The following is a 19,458-nucleotide window of genomic DNA, read 5'->3' on the forward strand; positions in this document are numbered from 1 at the left end:
AAGCTCTGGGCAGTTAGGAGCGTGAACCATAGGGAAGGGACCACAAAATATTTATAAATTAGAGGGGTATCTTTAAAAGGTATAGCTTCTGGGGCAGAAGAAGGAATACAAAAAGGGAGAAATACATTTTAGCCATTGGGTGGTGAAGGGGGAAAAAAGCAGAAGTGGGAAATGCAGGATACTATGAATAAAAGGGAACTCATCAGCCCTTTCCCCCCTACCAGACAAACAAAATCTGCTAAAATATCTGGACGTTGGTGAAATAGGAAACTTTAACAAACAACCCAATACCATAAAACTTAGGAAAGGTAAACAAATCCATATAGAGTCCCTGGTTCCCATGGGAGGATGTGATTGGCTTGTTTGAATAATTCCTCTGCCTGGCAGGGAACTGAAACCTCAGGTATAAGCAGGAACTGCACCTGCTCCCGTGATAAGGAGGTCACTGGGTTAGGGCACAGAGTGAGGAGGGAAACTTGTCATTAGGCTATTTGAGCCATCCTGATTTTACCAGATGTCAAGACAGCACATAATATTGAGACTTAATTTTAGGTCATCCATGACATACAACCACACCAAACAGAATTGGGAAGAGATGAACTAATCTAGAAGAAATTGGAAAGAAGTGTTTTGACTCAAGACTAAAGAAAAATAAACCATTTCAGTACTATACTCTAGTTATTAATATTTTCTTGTGGTGCCAGAAAATAAGGAAGTGTTGAAAGCGGTTGAAGATGTTTTGAAAGGAACTCTCAATTGCCAAAGCTGGAACATTTTGAGCAAAAGGAAAACAATAATGATAGAATTTATAACATAATTATAACGTATAATGTAACTTTACAGTGGAGACGTGGTAAAAATCACCTTAACCAAGTGACAAAGTTTAACCTGCATCAACATCATCTACATCATATATCTCCTGATAGAATGCACTGAGAAGGCTTTACCACTTTTGTGGTATTTTTGCCAACATACATAACCTCACTCTAATCGTGAGAAAACAGACAAGTCCAAGTTAAATAAAATAACAAGCCAGTACTCTTCAAAAGTGTCAAGGTCATGAAAGACAGGAACTGTGAGACTTGGGGACACTAGGGAGACACAAGTAAATACAATGTGGAATCCTGGGTTAAATACTAGAATGGAAAAAAAGGAGTTTAGTGACAAATTAGTGAAATTTGAATAAGATGTGTGTTTAGTTAATAGTATTGCATCAGTGTTAATTTCCTGATTTGATAATTGTACTATGGTTTATAAAAGATATTAACATTAGGGGAAGCTGAGTTAAAACTATAAGTTAAGATAAAAGCCAGTATGGAAAGGAAAATCAAGAATCATCTTTGAGTCTGAAAACGGTCCCTTAAGCTGAGATAAATCCAAATACATATTAGAATTATAGAAGGAGCCCTATCACTTGCAGAGAACAGTTTAATAATTTTATGTCTATGGCATTGCCTCTTAGGTTATATGCTTTCCAAAGCAGCTTATGATAAGGTGTGTCATCTGTCTTCGTCATACTCAACTTATCAACCTCATAAAGATAGTGAGTAGGGGCTAAATTTAAGAAATATACAATGTTGTCACTTTCTATATGGGGCCAAATTAGAAGGGAGTGTAGGATTTAAATTACCCATACATTCTATCATCTATCTATCATCATCTATCTAGGTGAATAGAATCTAGATAGGTAGGTAGATACTTAGATAGACAGATATGTAGATACATGATAGATAGGATGTATAGGATAGATGCAATATAGATATAGATATTGATATAAATATAGACGTATATAGATATCTATATCTATGATGTTATAGTATAGTACAGTCTTCTAACTCTTCATTAACAAATATCTTTGTGAATCTCAATTTTTCCCCAAGGCTTTTCAGGAAAGTCATTATCACCTTGCCTGTCCTTTCTAGCAATGCAGTTAGCTGTTTATTGTAGGTCAGGAAATCCTTGAAACTATTGACCTAGTCCTTCAAAAGGTCTCACCATCCAGCATTGAATATTTCAGGTTTTTCTGTATCCACTGCTTGGGATATACTTGTACTGATACTGAGTGAAAGAGCAGGTGCAATTTCAAGAGAATTCAAATGGGTCTTCTTTTTTCTCTATGCTCCTCTCTTCTTTTTCATTCTGTATTTCATGATCCCAAGTTATGCAACAGCATTAATGACACTGAGGCAGACTCCTGAGGATTACTCTTATCTTTATTAAAATGCAGAGTACCCATTACCTCTGCATGGTAACAGTCATTGCAAGTTTATGGAGTACAATTAATCAGGGATTACAGCCTTCTGTCAGTAGACCAGTCCAAAGATGTAGATCGCATCGTCCTGTGAGCCCAAGATGGTGTTGGAATGTGGAGGTCTTGTCAATTCCACTAGGCCCCTCCTCCCTGTAAAATGCACGGAGTCAGAATTCTTTTCAGTGGCCTTGGTAGAGAAAAGGTTGGAAATCTCATATATTCATTATGTGCTAGGCAGATAAATGCTCAATCAATGTAAACAATAATGATAAGCATCATTATAGCTAATAGAGGATCACAACCCTTGTCTAATTGTCTGCAAAATTTTACAAGTGATATTAAATTCTTTTAAATGTGTTGGATGGTAAATACGGCAATGCTAATTGCCCAATTTACCTTCTCTATAGATATGTCATTTTATAGTTTGGTCATCCTTGCTGTGATGGCCAGTAATATAGAGGATACTCTACTTTTCTGTAGATCCATATCCTGACCCTTAATTAAGGTATCATTCTGTTTCTTTTGGTCTGCTATTTTAAGTATCTGGTTCCATGGTAATGACATTTTTAGGGTCTCTGCTGTAATGATAAAAACTGAGAATCTTATGGAAATCTTCCTGTGAAAAATCTCTCCTTTTTTGGAGTAATACAATAATAAATATCATTCCTCTATCAAGGCCATCAAAATGTGTCAAGGGAAGGAGTATCCAATATTTCATAATTTAACTTCTGGTAAGGTAAAAATGATAAGAATCTAAAATAAAATAAATTCTGTGGAATAAAATTTGAAAAATTCATGTTTTTAAAGCAGGTCCTTGAATTCTTTTTTTTTTTCTTGAATTCTTTTTTAATGTTTCTTCATTAGATTGATAGGCTCTAGACTTCTTTGCTAACAGATTTTATCATAGGCACATGTAATTCATCATTGCTCTTGCATGTAATTCATCATTGTTCTTGCTCTCATTAATCTTTTTTTCCCTTTTCTCTGAAATAATACCTCCTGCTTTAGCTCATACATTTTGAAAACAATGAAATGATGTTCCATCAAGTTGATCTATGTGTCCCAAATGTGTTTAAGGTCGTTTAAAGTCTTTGTCACTTACCCATCTTTTGAATGCTTTTTTTCTAAGAGGATAGAAGAATATATATTCTGTGCTACTTTTCCTTTTCAAGGGATGTTTATGACCTGATTTATAAAATGAAAGACAAAAAATGAAGAAAAAAAAAGAAACTGAAGTTTAAATAGAATTTTAAATTATTGTTCTATTTATTTAAAATAGTATAATACTTAAAAGAAGAAAGGAAAGGAAAGAGGAAGTGAGTGAGAGAAGGAAGGAAGGAAGAATGGGGAGGGAGGGAGGGATAAAACTTGAATTGAAATTGAGCATTAAAATAGAATAATAATCGGAAAGGAAAGGAAAGTACCCTTTTTTGAATATCCTTCTGATTGAATAGCTATGGAAGATAAACTACCTGAAGATGAATCATTCATTAATTTTTTTCTTAGATATGATGTTAGTACTTCGGAACTATTTTTAACATGTTACATTCGCACATTAAGAAGAAAAAATCAATTTTTTGTTCAAACTTATGTTATAAACTTGCACATGCACATAGTAGATAATAAGCTCCTCATAATTTATAGGTGGTGAGATTATGAGTAGTAAGACTTATATGAATGCTTATTTGCATACAAAGATGATCTTCAATAAAATTAAGGAAAAATATCAGGACAGTGAATTACAAGTAGAGATAAAGAAAGCTTTATTGTTTAGAGTTTCTAAAAAATCAGTTCTTAAAATAAGTATGTGTAATTAATTTAGGCAAATGGGAAGTATAGTCAATATAGTTGTCCTTCGGTATTCACTGGGTTTTGGTTCCAAAACCCCCTCAGATAACCAAAATTTGCAGATGACCAAGTCTCTTATTTCTGTATTCTTTAAATCAATTCTAAATTACTTATAATACCTAATACAAGGTATTATATAAATAGTATGTAAATAATTGTAAATACAATGTAAATCCTTTATAAATAGTTGCCAGTGTGTGGCAAATTCAAGTTTTGCTTTTTGGAACTTTGTGGAATTTCTTTGTTTTTTTTTGAATATTTTGATCCATGGTTGGTTGAATCCATGGATACAGAACATGGGGATAAAGAAGGCCAGCTGTATATTAAAAATTCCCACAAATTAGAAAAGAATAAGCTACTTAACATAAAAATGAGAACAACAGGTAATCCAGAGAAAATTGAATGCAAATGACTAATTAAAATCACAAGTAGGCAACAGTGCTGTTGCCATGTCACTTTTAAGGTAAGCAAAAACTAGGAAAAATCATTGCATCCATTGCTGGAGGATGCAGGAAAATGGCTCCTCTCATGTAATACCAGTGAGACTGCAAGTCAGCATACAATTTTTTGGAAAGAATTCTATCAGCATTTAAATTAAAGTTTAAACTATCGTACTCTGTAACCCAGCAACACCACTTTTGGGACTCTAAACCATAAAACTAAAAGTAAGATATATAAGGATTTAGGATATATGTAAAAAGCTATTTCTTTTAAGTGGTTTTTTATGTCAAAAAAGCTGCAGAAGCCTGAATATTAAGTAGGGAATGGTTTACTAAATAATATATTTCATACTTTCTCTTTTTGTTTTTCTTATCTCTCTCTACCTCTCTGTCTCTAGCTCTGTATCTCAGTCTCTATCTAACTATATATAAATCTGAAAATAAAGTCATGATATTTGCAATCACAAAAAAAAGTTGAAGTAAATATATTGGGATATTATCCTATTTTTGTCAAAGCCAAATCTATATATTTGTACATATAGAGAATGATCTGGTCTATACATCCCACATCAAAATATTTCTTGCAGTGACTAGACTGAAGAGAAGTATGCGGGAGGGTACCAAGTTTTTCTTTACACATTGCTGTCTTACTTGATTTGTTAAATCAAGCGTTATTAACTTTGTAATAAATTTAAAAAACACAAAAATCAGTTTAAAAATCAAAGTCTTTCTCATCCACATTCTCCTTTCTTTGGTTAATTATTATATTAGTCTTCTGCTGTACCAGATGCTATGTAACGACTTTGAGAAGGCACATTCAGGCTGTACCCTGGCGTAGATTTAGTTCTAATTCTGCCAGTCAGGGACTGTTCTGGCCACTTGAAAGTTCTTTCTTTTTGGTATTTTTCCTAGCCTATATGTTCCTTTAGGTAAATTCAATCTATAATAGTGATTCTCAACATGGTGTGAGAAGGACAGATCAGAATTACCTGAGGAGTATTCATCCACATATATCCCCCTCTGCATTTGATACCCAACCGTCCCAACCCATAAGTGGTCAATACTATGGTGAGGACTGTTACTAACAAGAATGTGCTTCATGACTTAGTATGTTGGATTGGGAAAGGTTTGGGAGCCACTGATCCGTAAAATGCTCATGCAGAGCACCTGAAGTCAGAGATGCTCAGTTCTCTTCAGCAGAATAGATGCATTCACTCCAAATATAAAAACATCAAATTGAAAGTAAGAATAATTTAATTCTTAACTGCCATTTTAAAGCTATCATCACAGACTTTTGGACTGAAAGAGAATTCTTCATTATATAAAAGGGCAACTATAAGTCAAGAGGGTGAAGTGACTTGATCATTTTCTCATAAGTTGAATGGTTAACTGGGATGTGCTTAGATTCTAGAAGTTCCTAGGACTTCCCTGAAGGAGATATGAGGGAGATTCTTTTTGTCTGAAGAGGTGGCTCAATCCAAGCCTGAAGAGGAAGGAGGGCCCTTTAGGCACCCAGAGTGGTCTTCCTTAGCTGTATCTTTAATTCTGCCTTTTTTTAAATAGGGAATTTTAGTACACTTTTAGCAGGGAAACTCTTGCTGAGCTGAGTTCTCCATTACTTTCCTCCCTGAGGCTGTTGGAATTGAAGACCCCAGGCAGTGTGACACAGACAGTGTCGCTGTGATCCAGGCATTCTGTCATTAGGGTGGTCTGTACCATTTCTAGTATGTGAGCTACTTTTCAAGAACCGGTAAACCCGTGCCTTTGTGCACATACCTTAAGGTCTAGGATTTGAGTCCCACGAGAAATATATTCCCAGTGCTGTGTTCTGTGCAGCTCAGAGTCCTGAGACCTGGAATGTTTCAGACTGTGGCAGGCAAGGGAGATAAACCTGCTGGCCAGCTGGTGTTGAAAGAATACAGTGTTATATCAGGCATATATTCAACTCAGACAGCTCCTTCGCCGTGGAGCCCACAGCCTTGATGCCGGATTCTTGGCAGCCAGCGCCCCCCATTTAACCCCATGGATGGAGAGAGAGAGCAATTTTTGGCTTAGCTTCCGTAACCCCTTCCCTGGCCAGTGGAGTGGGGTTGTACTAGTGGTTGCTAGTTGGCATCCAGAGTACCGTCCAGGGGCTGGAGCCACCAGAGTAACCTTGTGGGTGGAGTCAAAGGTCAACCTGTGCACAGTCTCCTATGGGAGTGCTGAGTCTGAGTCTGGCAGGGGACCACGTGATGTCTGCTATTGAATGAGACAGGAACATGGCAAAAGACATGGCAGTCAAGGCACAAAGTCAAGTAAGACCAGACATAAGGGCAGATACTGAGAAAGGGTTAAACAAAGGAGGATGGAAGAAAGCCTGCAACAAGACAGAAGCCAATTATAAACGTCTGTAGCCACTGGGTGAATGTGTCCATTGCACGTAAAGGAGTATTGATGTTAGGAGTCCATATCATCTCATTTTGCTTCTCACAGAAATCTTTCAAGACAGTGAAGGAACTAAAGGGCAGAGAGGTTGGGTGACTTATCCAAGATAAGTCATCCAGTTGACAAACAGAAGACACAAACTTAAAGCCTAGATCTTCTGATTTCAGATAAACTCCTTAGGCTGTAGTTTCCATTTGGTAACATTCTTCTTCTTCTCTTCCTCTAAAAATTATCTTTACTTTTTGATTAAGAAAAAACTTTATGTATAATTATAAAATTTTTGCTTTTTTTTCCAATTTTTGGATGGAAAGAGTAAGGAACAGACACTGAATATGCTCCAGGTCTATCATCTTCCTGACTATGGCTGGTTATACAGTAGGTTGGACAGTGTGATTATGAATATCTGTGAGTGTTTTAGAGAAGATATCACACTGCTTATAGTCTCCTTATAATAACACATTTTAAGAATATATGTAACAAATCAGTTTTCTTCCTTTAAAGATTATACCTGTGCATCTCTTTCCTTTAAATTATTTTGACCAGTATTATCCAATGTCTGTATCCTAATGTCTCTGGCTTTTCAATTTGAGGTCCAAACATCCATGTTCAGCGTTTTGCAGTGGGACTTTGAGTAGATTTGAACCTCAATATTCTCTCAGTTCTATCAGCACAGCTCCTTAAGGAACTGCAGGCAGCTCAAATCCTGTGTGAACTTGCATAGGCATTACTACATGTGCTTCCTCTACCTGATAATAATAGCTATGAATCTTCACTAATATTTATTGAACATTTTATCTGTGCCAGACACCATACAAAGAAGCATTCATATTTTCCTCATTTAATCCTCACAACTGTACTATAAAGTATTATTTTCAATTTATATATAAAGAAACAGGCTCAGAGAGGTGAGGTAACTCTCACAAGATAAGACAGTAATTTGGCCAGACAGGTTTCAAATCAGGTCTACTTAACTCTGTAGCCCATACTCCATCATGCTTTGTGGAAAGAAAGAAAAAAAAGGATATTTAGTATTGTGAAAACCTGCATAATATATAGAAGGCTACTTTAAAAATGTGGGAGGATATCTTGAAAAGCAAGTCTCATCTTATTCTGTTTTAATCAACAGAATAAAACAAAAGTACATATGCATTGCTTCCTTGGAATATTTTCCTGTAGTGATCTCTAATGATTTCTCTCTGCCTCATGCAGAGAATTAATCTGGTCTCCCAGACTGTGGAGATGTGGTTTTGTATTATATGGTTTTTTTTGCTTAAAAATAATTTTTATCCTCTAGTTGAACTGAAGTGATTTGTAAAATAGCAAAGGGCTGTGCAACATTCCAGAACAGCAAGGGAATTCTCTTGCTGGGAGCAACATTCTAGAACAGCAAGGGAATTCATGTGGGAAGTTAGTGGCTATGAGTGAAAATAAAATAGTGGCTAAATCAGCTGTTGGTGTGTGAAATTGTAAGAAGATGATTGGATCTGAAAATTCCAACTCATGCTTTCAGTTTTTGGTTTTTTTTTTTTTTGAATATTGAAGAAAGAAATAAACTAATATTTACTGAAGGCTGTCTGGGCCTGGTATTATACTAGGTAATTTTCACAAAAGTTTCTAATTTACTGCACTCAAAGAACCTTTTGTGAAATGCCTTATTATTCCTATTTTACCGAAGAAGAATGCAAGATTTTGCAGTTAGAATATGACAAACCCAGGAATCAAATGTATGTCTTTCTGACTTCAAAATTTGAAATTATTAGCCATGTGGAAATTTCACAGATGCATAACCTGACTCTCCCTCAAATTATTTCAACTTCAAACTTCTAATAGAAGTTGCCATTCTGAGAATCTGAACAACCTCAGTGAAAAGAAATTATGAAACATTTCTCCAATTTCTCCAGAGTTATTTGGCTGGAATATTACACATAGAAAACTATACATATGGCTATTGATTTTGTTATTACATTGATAAAACCCAGTTTCAATAGTGGCTCTCTCCATGTTTTAGACTGCCAGTAAGATACCCAGCCACATAGTAGGTAAGGTATCAGTGTTTATTAAACTGAACAAAAATCTCTATCTTCTAAGAACTAGTAGTCTCTCTGTTTGATATAGGAACCATTTCAGAATCCATATGTGATCTGGATTACAACTTTGACTTCCTTTATAAAATCCCAGCCCATATGACAGATTTCTGCTGCTCTGAATTTCCTTTAGTTCCACATTACTCTTACTACTTCTTCATTTAGAAACCTACAAAGGTGGTCTTTTGCCTAACTACTTAAACACCTTTTCTTAGATTTCAGTCTTTAATAATCTGTCCTACCATAACCAGCCAACTTGAGGATAGAAGGATGGAAAGGAACATTTGGGTGAGAAAAGAAAGAAAGAGAAGCAGAACACTACTATTATGAAAGTTTTTTGGCTTTAAAACTGTTGGTGTGAGGCTTGTGTGACTATTTTTAACTCTCTGAGTGCTATGTCTGTGCCTTGTTAGTCTGAAAGAAAAATTTACTGCTTTTCTCATTTACTCTTCCCTACTTTCTCCATCTCCATTCACATGCTTGGTCACTCTCTGTGGACATCCTGCCTGGTCTCCTGCCCACTAGTGGAAAGATCCCTGTCTATCCCCCAATTTGTCCTTAGGCCCTTCTCCCGACCCATTTCTCCAGTGTCCTTTAGTAAACACCCTTGGTCTATCTGGACCCTGAATACAGGATATAAAAAATGGAACTTCTATAAACTCAAGTGCAATATAATTAACAAAAATGAGATGGAGAGATATCATTGCAGTGAGAATGGGGTGCGGTATACTCAAGAAAATATAAAGCCAAAATTTGGTCCAGAGTTAATTTTTAACTCCCAAAGTTTCTTTAAGAACATTAGTTCTGAAACAAGATGATTGGATCCAAGTGAGCATTTCCAGATATGGATCAGAAAAAAGATGGATGAGGCTGGAGACTGATTCTTTTTTCTGGTATTTTTGTTGTTCTAACTGTTACTGTTAGACATCAGTATAGTATACCCAGTAAGTCTACACTGGTGGTGCAGTAACTTCCCATACGATTGCGATTTGGAATTCATGCAGTAAAATACTGGATGGAGGCAAATAAAAGAAGGCTACTGCATGGATCGACAGGTCCACCGGTTGTCAGCATGGAGTAAACTAGCAGAATGGCTTCTAACTCATTATCATCTTAATCAGTGACCCATCCACCGTGGCTCTTTGTGCTGTGGATTCTAGAATGATCCCACACCAAGTGGGCTCCTCTTCTTTTCTGATTTCCTTCGAAGACCTTAGTTATACGTGGAAGTCATCTATTAAACTACTCATGTTTGGTGAGCTTTAGGCTTTACCATCTATTTCCTACCCCATGTGGCCATGAAAATGGTGTCTCAAAGTCTCCAAGAATCAATAGAAATTTCCTTGTTGAAAACTGGTTTCATGGATCATTTATCTTGTTATTTCTGCTTTCACATAATTCTTGACCTATGCAGAGTCCTTCCTTTTGTGACAAACTTACCTGTATGTTTTTCAATCCAGCATTTTAGGATTTTAGTTAGAGAAGACTTCCAGAATTCTTATACTACCCCCTTGCCCCTGCTGCAAATGGAATCTGGTCTCCCTTGATGCTTCAGTTACTGAGGAGTGATTATTTTGGACCAAACTCTATCTTAGAACATTTCAGTAAAGTGATAAATAGTTGGTTTTTCTACTTAGAACACCTAAATTTTAATCATGGCTTCACAAGCTCTTGGCTCTTGAACTTGAGGAATTATTTATTGCTGAGCCTCAGTTTCCTCGTTTATGAAGTAACAATAATGATATTACCTTCCTCATAGGATTATTGTAAAGACTAGGTATGTGTAATGGGAGTGGCAAAAGAAGCAGACTAAAATATGATAGAGGGTGTTGTGTTTTATTTCTCAAGTGGCAGAACTACCATCTTCCCTCTGGAAAGGAAGCAACAGACAAACGTCCTAAAGCATAAGGGGTCTTATTTTACTGCTTCATTTACCATATACCGGGAATGGCTCTAGCTTTACTTAAAAAGAGACAGAAGTTAAAAAAAAAAAAAAGAGAGCGAGGAAAAAATGCAACACCTAACATTTACTAAACATTAGTCATATGTCAAATTCGAAATGCTTAATATTAAGTATTATTAAGTCATCAAGACAATCCTCAGAGGTATATTCTATTCTTTCCCCATTATAGAGGTGAGGAAACTGAGACTCAGGTTAAGTGACTTGTCCAAAGTCACACAGTTAGAAATGAATAGAGATAATTTGACTTTTAAGCCTATACTCCTAATTAACATGCTGTTACTGCAGTGTTTATGTATGAAGTCAAGGGTCACAAATAATTTGTGTGAATATTCATATTTGAATATTCCTACTTCCTGATATTCATCCCTCCTCCACCAATAGTGTGCTTGACAGTATTTCACATTTCTATTGAAATATCCTTGTCTCTCTGAAGACTTTCCGAAGACTAGCAGAATTAAATATTCCCTGTTCTCTGCTCTCAGAGCATTGCACACAAGCTGATAAAACACACATCACCCTCTTTAGTTATTTCTCCCCTGCCCTCCATCCTGTGACTTCCTGAGTACGGAAGTGTTGCCTGATTTCCTAACACCCCTTTATGATCATCATTGTTATTATTATTGTTGCCGATATTGCTATTACTTTAATCATCAGAGATGAGCACAATATCTGGTATATTGGAAGGTCTCAATATTTGTTTTTTAAATGGACAGTCTATTAAAATTATTTTTCATACAATTAATAGTTTATTGAAAACCCAAGACCTTCTTACCTACTAATTTTTCATTACTGACTGTGGAGTTTTGAAATGTGTTTGCTTCTGGTCCATGCAATCCTGCTGCCTCTTGGCAGCCTTTCAAGGCACAGGAACCATGCCTCGTCTATTTGTGTTACACTGGTCCCCAGATCACCATAGGTTCCTAATAAATCTTCTTTCTAATCAGCTTTTGAAAATGGAGCTTCGTGCTTTCCTGCAGTCAGTTATGAAGATGGCTGTCACTAGAGCCTTCTCTTTAGCTACAACCACCTTCCCAGAATTACTTTTCTTTCCTCAGCTCCATTTATGAGACTGCAGCTCTCCAGAACCATATGTTGCAGCTGAATTGTGCTTTCCCCTAGTAGCAGGATATCATTTTTTTTAAAACCATGTTATTTATTGGTCCCTTGATTATACAAGAAAACTAGGAATCTCACACATGTTAGCAATTGTAGCTCCAGGAGCTAAAGATTTACTACAGGCAAGCGTACGTTTATAAGCCAGTTTTCAGATCTCATCTCTTAACTTCCTGGCGATATAGCAGAAGTATAACTAAGCCTGAAACTCGTGCATGCTCCAGAACTGACAGACATTTGTGTGTGTGTGTGTGTGTGTGTGTGTTGATCCGAATTAGTACATAATGGGAGAGAATGATGCTTTTAAATTTAGTTGTGTCTTTAATATTGTTACCGGTGTTACATGTCTGTGATCATTTTTCCCCTGGCAAACGTAGTCTTCATTACAAAATCCAGTCATGCAATTTGCATGCTTTGGAGATAAGGCTGAGGCTCTGTCAGAGCACTTAACCACAGGTGTAAAAATGTTGTGATTAAAAAGAGACTGCACATTTAAGTAGGAGTAATTAGAAGTGAATTCTTAATTGCAAAGTTACACAAGCATTTATGCTTTGCTTTGTGATCCTGAGCCTTTGAAAGGTGCTATATAAATGCAAATTGCTTGTCACATCATTCATGCCATGTATTCATGACATTGAAAATGTGCATTTATACTGAACTAAGCTTAATAATAAAATACTAAATATAAAGTATGTATTAAATAGACTTACATTTCCATCAACCAAGAAAGTACATTTCTGTATTTTCCTTTTTAACAGGTACCTGGGCTGATGAGATGCAAGTTCTGTCTTTACATCTGATTAAGGGAATGAAGTATAAAAATAGAACTCTTCAGACTGATTAAACTACAAAACTGTAAACAGTCTTTTAAAATATTATTATTGTAGCTTAACAGCATTTAAATTTTCTGAATGTGAACTCACATGTTGGTTGTAGTACTTTATTGCCTGTTGGTAATCTAAAGAAGGCCTTCTTTCAAGACTTATAGATATGGTGATTTATCAGTTATTGGAATATTCCATTGCTATAAATATTTCAGCCTTCTTTATGACCTCTTGATATAATTCCCACATCAGGAGTTTGGGTTGTGAATTAAGAAATGTAATTTTTATGAATATCAAGGTTTAAAACCACTTGGGAGAGAGTGAGAATCTCATCCTCACAAGATGGAGGCCAGAAAATGATAAACATCAGGTCTCCCTACACCCCATGTTTCATGTGTTTGTCAACAGAAAGAAATTATTTCAGGGAGGTGCTTCTCCGTCACTGATGGGTCATTATGTCATTTGGGGATCTCATTAAAGTATAGATTCTGATTCAGTAGATTTGATGTGGGGCCTGAGATTTTGCATTTCTATCAATAACAATCTTTCTTGTGATGCAGATGCTGCTGGTCTACAGACCACATGTGGAATAGTGAGGATTAAGGCAGGGCTCTGCAAACTTTTTCTGTGAAGAACCAGAAGATAAATAGCTTAGCCTTTGCAGGCCATAGGCTGTCTGTCACAGCTAGTCGGTTCTGCCGCTGAAGCACAAAAGAGTCATGGTTAATACATAAATAAGTAAGCATGGTGGTCTTTCAGTGAAACTTCATTTACAGGACAAGAGGCAAGAGGATTTGGCTCCAGGGCTGTAGTTTGCCCAGGGCTGTTTTAGGGAATTATGAGTGTTCTTTTTTTTTTTTTTTTAAATATATATCTCCTTTTTTTTTTTTTTTAAAGATTGATTTATTATTTATTTATTTATTTAATTTATTTTTGGCTGCATCGGGTCTAAGTTGCGGCACACAGGATCTTCGCTGAGGCATGCGGGATCTTTCGTTGTGGTGCACAGGCTCTTCATTGTGGTGTGCGGGCTTCTCTCTAGTTGTGGCATGCAGGGCGCATAGGCTCTGTAGTTGTGGCAGGTGGGCTTAGTTGCCCTGCGGCATGTGGGATCTTAGTCCCCTGACCAGGGATCGAACCCACGTCCCCTGCATTGTAAGGCGGATTCTTTACCACTGGACCACCAAGGAAGTCCCTACTATGAGTGTTCTAAGAAATTCATTTATATTCCAAAATTGCCCCTCTTCAGAGTTAACACAGCAGAGGCTAACTTAAATTTTTGAATAGTCTTCAGTGACAATCTGTCTCTGAAAGTTACTAATAGAAATCTATATAGGCCCCATTTGCATTTATCCATCTTCCATTTTCTTCCCCTCCTGGTATCTTTATCTTCTTTCCTCATTCTCCCAGTTGAAGAGCTCCAAGGCAACATTCAGTTCCCCATAACCAAAATCCACGGATGCTCAAGTCCTTTATAACAGGGGTCCCCAACCCCTGGGCCACGGAATGGTAACAGTCCGTGGCCTGTTAGGAATTGGGCCACACAGCAGGAGGTGAGTGGCAGGTGAGCGAGAGAAGCTTCATCTGTATTTACAGACACTCCCCATCGCTTGCATTACCGCCTGAGCTCTGCCTCCTGTCAGCACCATAACTAGATGAACTGATGAAATAGCAGAGGATATTGAGGCACAATTGTTAGAGAGGATTAATGAGTCACCGTGGTATGCAATCCAGGTTGACAAGTCTGCTGATGTTGACAACAAGGCAACAATGCTTGTTTTTGTGTGATATATTTTTCAGGAGGATGTGCATGAGGATATGTTATGTGCACTTTTGTTGCCAACCAACACCACAGCTGCAGAACTATTCAAGTCCTTGAATGATTACATATCAGGAAAACTGAACTGGTCGTTTTCTGTCGGTATATGCACAGACAGAGTGGCTGCCATGACTGGACGGCTTTCTGGTTTCACTACTTGGGTCAAAGAGGTCGCTTCTGAATGTGAGTCTACGCACTGTGTCATCCGTAGGGAAATGCTGGCTAACTGAAAAATGTCACCTGAACTTAACAACGTTTTGCAGGATGTGATTAAAATTATCAACCACATTAAAGTACATGCCCTTAACTCATGTCCGTTTGCGCAGCTCTGTGAGGAGATGGACACAAAGCACACACGTCTTCTCTTATACACAGAAGTGAGATGGCTTTCTAAAGGTAGATCACTGGCCAGAGTTTTTGAGTTACGAGAGCTGCTCCAGAGATTTCTTTTAGAAAAACAGTCACCACTGGCAGCACATTCCAGTGACACAGAATGTGTCGCAAAACTTGCTTACTTGTGTGACATATTCAACCTGCTCAGCAAACTCAGTCTGTCATCACTTCAGGGGAGAATGACAGCTGAGTTCAAGTTGGCACATAAAATGGCTTCATTCAAAGCCAAACTGGAATTATGGGGGCAACAAGTGCACATTGGGACTTTTGTCATGTTTCAAACATTAGCAGAGATTTTGAAAGAGACTGAGCCAGGGCCTTCTTTCTCCCAGCTGGTGCATGTTCACCTATCTCCGCTTTCAAAAAGTTTGAGCATTACTTCCCAACCACAAAAGACCCCCGAACCGGGAAGGAATGGATCCGCGCGACCCATTTGTGAATAAGCCAGGTGAATCGACTTTATCCCTGCTAGAAGAGGATCAGCTGCTTGAGATTGCAAATGATGGTGGCCTTAAAAGTTTGTTTGAGACAACTTCAAATCTCCATACGTTCTGGATTAAGGTCAAGGCAGAATATCCTGAGATTGCCACAAAAGCACTGAAAAGCCTGCTTCCATTTCCAACCTCCTATCTTTGTGAAGCAGGGTTTTCTGCAGTGACAGCAACCAAAACGAGATCACGGAGTAGACTGGACGTAAGCAACACACGTCGGGGGTCACTGTCTCCCATCACCCCCAGATGGGACCATCCAGTTGCAGGAAAACGAGCTCAGGGCTCCCCCTGATTCTGCATTATGGTGAGCTATATAATTATTTCATTACATATTACAGTGTAATAATAATAGAAATAAAGTGCACAATAAATGTAATGTGCTTGAATCATCCCAAAACCACCCCCCACCCCAGTCCATGGAAAAATTGTCTTCCGCGAAACCAGTCCCTGGTGCCAAAAAGCTTGGGGACCACTGCCTTATAAGTATAAAATGGTGTAGTAGAGCCGGCCCTCCAGTCCTCCAGTTCTGCACCCACGAATTCAACCAACCTTGGATTGAATTTGATCCGGAATTGGTTGAATCCAATACTCGGTTGGTTGAATCTGTGGATGTGGAAGCCGCATAGCTGGAGCTCCGATTGTAAATATCAGATGTTATTGAGTCTCCTCAGAATCCTCAAGAGTCTCCTCAAAGAGCAGAGCAGAAGACCAATAGAGTTTTATATTTATTGGATGATCTCTCCCTTGTTCTTTTTTCCACCTGGAATAATCCAAATTCTCAAATAAAGCCACACAAACAACCAGTGTTGTTTACCAAAGGTTAACTGTCCAATCAGATTATCTACATCCAATCCTTTTTCTTAATCTCAATCAAGATCAGAGTCCTTCTTCTAGACAGACCTTTTTATCTTTCCAATTATCTAGCCTCCCTCAGTTCTTCCAATGGCTGTGTCATTTGACAACTCCAGAGCTGACATTTCATTACAGTGATCAGGTAGGCAGGTTTACTCTTCCCCAGAATGACCAATCTCGGTACTAATGTCTAAAGTACCCTTTACCTTATTTTTACATTTCAGAGGAAATAAAATTAAGGAATGTGCCAAATTGTGTTAGAAATTTTTAACATTAACTACTAGGACTGTTAATATCACAGTAAAATACTAGGCTATTGATAGGGCATATTCATTAATTTCTCTAGTAAATAGTCAAGAACTTTGAAAGAATTTATATATAATTTATCTTTAAATACAAGATATAATGATTAAACAGTTTTAGTAGAAATAATGGATTAGGAGGTAAATAAACTATAGCCTGAGGGCCAAATACCACTCACTTCTAGTTTGTGTGTGGCCCACAAACTAAGATTGTTTTTGTTTTACAAAATGGTTGAAAAGAAAATCAAAATATGAGTAATATTTTGTGCCACTTGAAAATTGCATGAAATTCAAATTTCAGTTTCCATAAATTAAGTTTTATTGGGACACAGCCACAGCTATTCATTTGTGTATTGTCTGTATTATCTATGGCTACTTTGGCACTACAGTGGCAGAATTGATTGCAGCAGAGGCTGTGGCTCTCAATATTTACTGTCTGTCCATTTACAGAAAAAAGTTCGGCAACCCCTAAGTTAGGTGAAAACATAACATGTCTTATGACTTATATCTATGTGCTTCACTAAAACTTGATTACTTTAACATCAATTAGTTAAAACAAAACTAAGAAGGTTAAGCACAATGCATGTGGTATTTGGAAGAATGGAAAAAATTGTTTAAAATATCTGGATCTTGTCTAGTTCACAATATAATAACAGATTTATAAAAATTAACACTTAACACATCCTTACTGTTTGTCAGGCATATGCTAAGAACTTGTGGGTCTTATATTTTATATTACAGCTAGTCAACTGGCATTATCTCACAACCCACAATTACCATTTGAAATAGGCACCATTGTGATCCTTATTTTGGCGACGAGGAGGTGAGACTTAAGTTAAATGACTTGCCCTATGTCACCCAACCAGCAAATGGCAAAGTAAGATTTGAACAGAGACAATTTAACTCTTGAGATCAATATTTTAACCCTATAATATAGTTCATCAACATTTTACAAAGATAATACAGTTGTCCCTTGGTGTCTGTGGGGGATTGGTTCCAGGACATACCCCCCTCCCCAACAATACAAAAACCTGAGGATGCTCAAGTTCCTTATGTAAAATGGCATAGTACAGTTGACCCTTGAACAACTCAGTGGTTAGGGGTGCTGACCCTCCTCACATTTGAAAATCTGTGCGTAAATTAGAGTTGACCCTCTATATCAATTCTTCTGTGTCCAAGGATTCAACCTTGGATCGTGTAGTACTATAGTATTTACAACTGAAAAAAATCTGCATATAAATGGACCCGAGCAGTTCAAATCCTTGATGTTCAAGAGTCAGCTGTATTTGCATATAACCTATTCACGTCTTCCCATATACTTTAAATCATCTTTATATCTTCCATATACTTTAAATCATCTTTATACAATGTAAATGCTGTGTAAATAGTTGTAAACACAATGTAAATACTATGTAAATAGATGCCAGTGTGCATCAAATTCAAGTTTTGCTCTTTGGAACTTTCTGGATTTTTTTTAAAAATATTTTTGATCCGTAGTTGGTTGAATCTGTGGCTGTAGGACCCACCAATATGGAGGGCCAACTGTACCAATTTTCTTATACACATACTGATCAATTCAGTAACATGTATGTGGGAAGTATCCATTTGTTCACTATCTTGTGATCTTCTGGCCTGAATGTGGTCTTGTTCAATTTGAGAGGAAATGGAACTCTTGTAGATTATTATTAAAGTCACTGAGGTATACACTTCTTTTAAAATTGATTCTCCTATTTCCCTTAGTGTCTGAGTGACTGTGAAGTAAAATGAAAACAGGCAAGTTGAAGTTTAATCCAGGTAAGATGGAAGCTTTTGGAGAAGCTGAAGAGTATTTTCTTTACACTGAATTAAAGTCTTCACAGAGCAGAAGTGATTTAGGACGGTGCCTCAGAAAAGAGAAACTTTGCATTACGCTTTGCATAGCACACAAGTTGTGACCAGTTTTTTTTTTTAACCTGGTGGCCTCATTACAATTCTTAAAGGCTGATAACCTTTACTTAAATACACTTTTTACAATGCCATGTTTATGCATGTATGCATACGTAAAATCAGATGAGCAAGGGGGCACAGTCAGGGCTCTCAAAGCTGAAATTAGATGCATCACCAGCTTTTTCCTCCACCAAAAATTTAGCTAGCACAGAAAACAATAGGCCACGTGCATAAAGCAATTAGTGATATCAAGGCCTGGACAATCACCTAATTCTGTAGCAAGCTACTTTAGACTGGATTATTTATTTACCCTTGCCTTATTTTACTGTGCTAGTGGGATTTCTTAGGGCTTAAGGAGAGTTAATTCTGCTGGTAGGCATGATCTTTTTGCAATTCCACTGTTGGGATTATATCTATTGGGATAAATGTGGGATTAATTGTAGATTAAAAAGGTTCTTTTGTTTGGAGTTGAGGAAATAACAAGGAGAGTGTTTTGAATTCTCTGTTTGGTTTTTTTCCCCTCTTATTGCATCACACATTTCCACTGCTGACCTTCAGGCAGGCCTCTGTGTAGAGGTTTTTGCCCAAATGATTTGTGAGGGTCTTTTGAGTGGGTAATTGGACATTCAGTTGGAAGCTTTATTTTGACAGTGGGCTAATAGGTTAATTCTGTATTCAGAAACAGACATGTTTGTTTGTTTGTTTGTTTGTTTTAAATAATGAGT

At 37.2% G+C, this 19,458-nt stretch overlaps 1 protein-coding gene across 1 annotated transcript in view; it reads left to right on the forward strand.

Annotated features, from left to right (window-relative positions):
- LOC309660121 (uncharacterized protein) overlaps nucleotides 1-19,458 on the forward strand; it is a 1,229,325-nt gene that overhangs the window by 581,849 nt on the left and 628,018 nt on the right. The window contains exon 7 of the mRNA XM_082460663.1: nucleotides 14,751-14,952. Coding sequence (XP_082316789.1) covers nucleotides 14,751-14,952 — 202 coding nt within the window. The remainder of the gene's footprint in view (nucleotides 1-14,750; nucleotides 14,953-19,458) is intronic.

The sequence above is a fragment of the Balaenoptera physalus genome (assembly GCF_965194825.1).
Source record: "Balaenoptera physalus genome assembly, chromosome: 4".
Classification (NCBI taxonomy): domain Eukaryota; kingdom Metazoa; phylum Chordata; class Mammalia; order Artiodactyla; family Balaenopteridae; genus Balaenoptera; species Balaenoptera physalus.